Source organism: Cicer arietinum, chromosome 1 (genome assembly GCF_000331145.2).
Source record: "Cicer arietinum cultivar CDC Frontier isolate Library 1 chromosome 1, Cicar.CDCFrontier_v2.0, whole genome shotgun sequence".
Lineage (NCBI taxonomy): Eukaryota > Viridiplantae > Streptophyta > Magnoliopsida > Fabales > Fabaceae > Cicer > Cicer arietinum.
In genome coordinates, this window is record NC_021160.2 from 19,446,786 (window position 1) to 19,453,447 (window position 6,662).

At 29.8% G+C, this 6,662-nt stretch overlaps 1 protein-coding gene across 1 annotated transcript; it reads right to left on the minus strand.

Moving 5' to 3' along the window:
- Positions 1-3,896: 3,896 nt before the first annotated feature.
- Positions 3,897-5,455, minus strand: LOC101505172 (UDP-glycosyltransferase 43). Its single transcript, XM_004488147.4, has one exon. The coding sequence runs from the start codon at positions 5,354-5,356 to the stop codon at positions 3,944-3,946; it is 1,413 nt and encodes a 470-aa protein (XP_004488204.1). The 5' UTR covers positions 5,357-5,455; the 3' UTR covers positions 3,897-3,943.
- Between the last annotated feature and the right edge of the window lie 1,207 nt (positions 5,456-6,662).

A 6,662-nucleotide genomic window follows, 5' to 3' on the forward strand; every position in this document is an offset into this window, starting at 1 on the left:
ACAATTATAAGTATACAAATAATTACAAATAAATTACTTTAATTTCATCTATTATATATATTTAAATATTTTTATTTGACTTTTTACTTTGAATATTGGTAAATATATATAGTATATATAAATATTTATAAATTTTTGACAAAATTATGTCTTTTTGAATCTTGATCAATTTAACTTTATTGAAATTAAATAAATTTAATTTGTTATTTTATAGTGTTAATTGACATGAAATTAAAGTAATTCATTTGCAATTATTTGTATTTAATGTATACTTTTGTTTGGCAATTAATATTTTGTAACCGAATTGTTATAAATTTTGAATTTTGGTTTTGAAACCAAAATATTAATCATTATGATTACTCCCAACTTGGATTTCCTGGATAGTCGCAGTGATAGAATTTCATGTAAGAAACTATACATAGCATTAAGTCACTATGAGCCAAATTGATTTCAAAGATTGTATAGAATATAATTGAATTTATGACAGCAAAATTAGAAAAAGACAAAGAGAATAATTTTTTTTGTTGCAATGAACCAACCTATACCTCTTTCAGTGTATCTTTGGAGTAGCGAAATTTGCCGGCTGGTCCCATCCTAACTTGGATTTCCTTGATAGTCGCAGTGATAGAATTTCATGTAAGAAACTATACATAACATTAAGTCACTATGAGCCAAATTGATTTCAAAGATTGTATAGAATATAATTGAATTTATGACAGCAAAATTTGAAATAGACAAAGAGAATATTTTTTTTTTGTTGCAACGAACCAACCTATACCTCTTTCAGTGTATCTTTGGAGTAGAGTCGGCAATTTCGAAGAAGAAGATGATTTTGCGAGGATGGCGAATGACTGGGAAGTCATTAAAAAAATTAGGGATTAGAGGAATTAAAAGAGGAAAAAATTATTTAGAAACTAAGTAGAAAAAAATGAGGTGAACATGGCACCAAAATTAGAAATAGACAAAGAGAAGAATTTTTTTTTGTTGCAACGAACCAACCTATACCTCTTTCAGTGTATCTTTGGAGTAGAGTCGGCAATTTCGAAGAAGAAGATGATTTTGCGAGGATGGCGAATGACTGGGAAGTCATTAAAAAAATTAGGGATTAGAGGAATTAAAAGAGGAAAAAATTATTTATAAATTAAGTAGAAAAAAATGAGGTGAACATGGCACCAAAATTAGAAATAGACAAAGAGAAGAATTTTTTTTGTTGCAACGAACCAACCTATACCTCTTTCAGTATATCTTTGGCCAACCTATACCTCTTTCGAAGAAGAAGATGATTTTGCGAGGATGGCGAATGACTGGGAAGTCATTAAAAAAATTAGGGATTAGAGGAATTAAAAGAGGAAAAATTATTTAGAAACTAAGTAGAAAAAAATGAGGTGAACATGACACCAAAATTAGAAATAGACAAAGAGAAGAATTTTTTTTGTTGAAACAAACCAACATATACCTCTTTCAGTGTACCTTTGGAGTAGAGTCGGCAATTTCGAAGAAGAAAATGATTTTGCAAGGATGGCAAATGACTGGGACATACACAAGAGGAAAGAAGAAATTGTTGGAGGAAGTCATTAAAAAAATGCTAAATTACATTTGTGGTCCTTTAACTTAATCTCAGGTAACGTTTTAGTCCTTTATCTTTTTTTTTTCCCGATTTAGTCCTTTATTCCTAACAATATCAAATAAAGTATGAAAATATGAGTTTATTTGAAGATTTGCGTTATGAATTTGATGAAATTTGTATTATATTGAAGAATATAATTAATTTTATGAGTTTTGATTGAATTTTTTTTTTTGAATTTTTGTATAAAAAAGGATAACTTTGTTGAAATTTTAAAACATAAAATATCAAATTGTCACTTAAAATTAAAACAAAAGGACCAAGTCAGGAAAAAAAAAAGATAAAGGACTAAAATGTTACCTGAGATTAAGTTAAAGGACCACAAATGTAATTTAGCCTTAAAAAAATTAGCAAAAAAACTATTTAGAAACTAATTAGAAAAAATGAGGTGAAACATAAAAACACAAGAGAACTCTCTAAGGCGTACACATAAGCTTTTTTGTTGAGGTGAGATATGTTTGCACATGTGGAAGAAATACTATGAGGTGGCATGAGAGTTGACATGGAAGTCTGTTTTAAATATATATAATAGAATAATAGATTGCCAAAGAACAATGTCAAAATTCTTGAAAGTATAAATTGTAATTTAAGAATCATATTCAATCCAAAATTGATGCCAACCTTTATTATAAGTTATCTCAATTGCCATTATAACCCCTATAATCCCAACCTAAAGAGAAGTAGAAATCCAAAGAATAACATGAAAATTATCAAGAGTGTTTGATTACAAACAAATGTTTGAAAATGACACAAACAAATGCTTGAAAGTGACACAAACTATTCTTTTATTTTTTAAGCAAAATTTCATTAATAACTGTTTTTATATATTACTTGTTTCATTACCATCAATAGACAAGAGTATATGTTAGGAAGCAAATTACCTTTAATTTTACTCTCAATTTACGGTGGTAAATGGACCAATAATAATAATGACGTTATATGAATTTTGTCTATCATTTAAAATTTGACATTATATATAAATTTATTTTCCAACATCAACGATGAGACCGAGACCGAGGCAAAAAATGTTCTCCTTTCCTTGAGATGATGAGAGGATGACCCAAATTCCACTTCTTAGGAATTATGAAACAAGCCTCTAATTGAATGAAATTAATTGATTTCAGCTGACCTGAAATTGCTCGGTCTCCGTGTCCATGTATGTGGAGCACGGCATATTCACACATTAGTTAAATTAAAGAATTAAAAACAACTTTACAGAAATTTACACTATAAACCAATTGAACAAATTAGTCAACATTTTATTTATGGTTCTGTAAGCTGAAATAATATAAATTTTAGAAAATCGAAAATTAGTGTATTTCTTTCTCGTCTATTTGATATGTTGCCGGTGTTTTAACTTTAAAGTTTTTCTTGAAAAAGTTACGACAGCGTGGCTTGTTTTAGAGTATGTGATACTTGGGATCGATCACATGAATTCAAAGACATGGTGCCTTCCACAAAGAATGAGAATCCAAATCTTTCATAATTGGCTTTAAAATTTTGTGAGGAAAAAATAGAATAGTCACTTCAATGCAACTTATTCCAGCAATAAATACAAAAATTATTTGGTACCCTTTAACAATTTTCAAGGGAGAGGGTTGTACTAGTACTAACATTTTTCTTAATAATTAATGTGACACTTAGAGAGTAATTATCCATTGGAAAGCTCGTGATCGGAATCTTATAGGAGCATTACACTTTGATGGACTAAATATGAAATTGCCTTTAATGTACCAAGGGACAATCTACCAGTCTTGCATCACTAGAGAATTGAGCCTCTTTTGTTTTCAATAATTGTACTACCTCCTTTTTGTTTTTAAATTTGAAAATGGTATTTTTTTTTTAAATTATCTTTGCTTATTTATTGCAAAGAGAGAAATAAATATCTTGATATAACACATAATTAAGGGTAATATAGAAAAAAATAAAAGTTATTTATATAAAATAATAAAATTTAATATTATTATTGATTTGGGTAAATAATATTTAAGCGATATTCATAAAGGAACATATGTAGTAATAAGTCAAGAAATACATATATTGGTACCAAACTTCATATTGTATATTGACATTGACATATTGTATCGATAATAATTTGAGAAAATAAATTTATTGAATTTGAATGTAATTCATATTATCTATGTCCTTAAATAAAAAATTATTTTAAAAATTATTTACTCCTTTCTATTTGAATGTAATACATAGTTATTAACCAATGTTTCATCTTATCTCCATCATAATAATATAATTAAAGATACTATCAACAAAATAAAACTAACACTTTTTAAAAGCTTATTTTATTCATTTGAAATATGATATTCATTTTGTTAATTGATGAATGAAGGATAGAAGGTTAGTATAGGATGAGCCATTCTCCATCAAGGCTACTCTACACTTTTCACTCATATCCTTAACCTTCCTCCTAATCTCATCACTACCATTCATCAAAGTACTAATACCATTCTCAACTTCTTCAGCCTGCACCACCAGATCCCCACCCCTTCTATAATCCATCCTAATCTCTACCGCTAAACCCAATTCTTTAACCATTTGGAAAGCATTCATTTGTTGCTCAGCATATATTGGCCACGTGGCAATTGGCACGCCATACCATAGACTCTCCAATATAGAGTTCCAACCACAATGCGACACGAATCCACCCACCGCCTTGTGGGCCAACACCTTCACTTGTGGGACCCACCCACACACTATACCCATCTCCGCTGTGCGTTTCAAAAACCCAACTGGTAGAACATCCTCATGACTCGTGTAATTTCTTGGGCCCTCCAATCGGGTCTTGGGCGGTTCCCGTAAAGCCCACAAAAATCTAACCCCAACCCGTTCAAGCCCAATAGCAATCTGCTCTACCTGTTTTGCTTCGAGACTTCCCATACTACCAAAGCAAAGAAAAACCACAGACGCAAGAGGCTGCATATCCAACCACTTCATGATGTAATCATATTGAGCCGGGTTCGGGTCCCATTGAACCGGTCCAACATGGTCAACAATCGGCCCAATTGAGTAAACAGGCGGAAGCTGCAAATCATTGTGAAGTGATTGAAGAGCGTGAGGTTCAAGCTCTTGTAATGTATTTACGATAATACCCTTGGTTTCTCTGTACCTTCTTCCATGGTATGAAAACCACGAATAACCATCTTCGGTTTTCCAGTTCAACGCCAAGTTAGGCAAAACGAGTCGCGGAAGCTTATTCTTGAAACTCGGGATTTCGAACTCAGTGTCCGATTCAATTGATTCGACTTGGGGAAGGTGGAGCATGAATCCGAGGAAACTCGCCGGCGACGCGAACAAGAGGTAGCAAGGAACTGAGAGTTCCTCAGCGACGTCGATGATAGTGGTGGAGAACAAATCGATGAATAAAGCAGCGAGTTTAACTGACTCAGAAGTTGACTCAGTTATCATAATGTCGAGGAGAGCATTTTTAATGTTGTTTTTATGGTTTTGTATAAGGAGGGAGAGGAAACCGTTCAAAGATTGGTACTGATCCGGTGTGGGCGGGTCTACTGTAGGGAGATATATGAAACGGAGATTTGTGTCGGTGGAAGCACGTGATTGAGTATAGGTGTTGACAAGTGATGTGTGTGGCATAGTGATGATGAGAATGGTTGTAGAGATTTCAGGGTGGTTTTTGGTTATGTAGTTAGCAAATTCCACGGTAGAAACAATATGTCCCATGGCTGGTGTAGACACGAAAACTACTTCAAATCTAGTCATGGTGATTGATCATAGAATGAATCACTTCGATCATACAATTACTAATCTCTTGCACTTATCATTATTATATACTTATAATAAAAACACTAGACTTAATTTATTATATCTGATAGACAATAATTTTTTTTTTATTTATTGTTAGTTTTATTTTATATAATTTATCTGATAGACAATATATCAGATAAATAATAAAAAGAATAGACTTAATATTTTTTTTTCATAGATTTTAAGTTAGAATCCACTTTTTGAAAAGATCAAATCAAACAGTGAAAACAATTTATAATAAAACAATAAATCACTTTTAAATTTAAAAAATTAATCATAAGACACACCTTTCAAAACGGCATATTCCCACCCCCTACCTTCCAAGTACTCTCCTCCAAATACCCTCTACACACTTTATCTAGTTATAGCATATAATCCTCTACACCACGTATACTCACCCCTCCAATTGAATTTCAAATCATTCACGCTACTACCTCTGCAATTTCAAGTGAAATTCCTTTCCAATCACACATCCAATAATTAAGTTAATTGAATGTTATCGTGTGTTCAGGATAAGTAACGTGATAATTTGTCATAAGGTAATTGTATTATATTTTGTCTCATATTAGTCTTTTGATAACATAGTAAAATATGATAAGTTCTTGAAATTTATGATATCATCTCTTTTTAGTTAAAACTTTTATTTTAAAGTTGAACTTAGTTAAAAATTAATAAAATAAAATAAATTAAGAACAATAATTTATTGATTTACTTTTATAAAATAAAATTTGACATTTAATAAAATATAAATATAAACTAAAATAAAAGAATTGATATTAAATTTAAAATAAAACTATTAATAGTTAAATTTAAGAAATATATATGATTTTACCATAAACATAATTTTATCATTCATATAATCTAAAAATATGTATATGAAATATAAACTTTATTTTTAATAATTTAAAATCAAAATTTGAAAATATATTTTATATTTAATATTAATTTAAATTTTTAACATAAAATATATTTTTCTTGTTGGGTACTTTTCTCTCATTTTTATATAACATATATCATATCTTTATTTAACATAACTAACATATATAATAAAATTATTTAGATTTATTTCATCTATATCCTCTTTTAAAAACAAAATTCATTATATTCTACGTTGAAATTAATATATAAAAATGTCATACTTTTTTTTTTTACCTTCAAGAGGTCGCAAGGTGGACATACAATCACATGAAAAAAAAGTACTCCTCCTTTAGAAGGTCGCATCATGGAGATGCGATCATGTACTAATTTTTTTAAACAAATA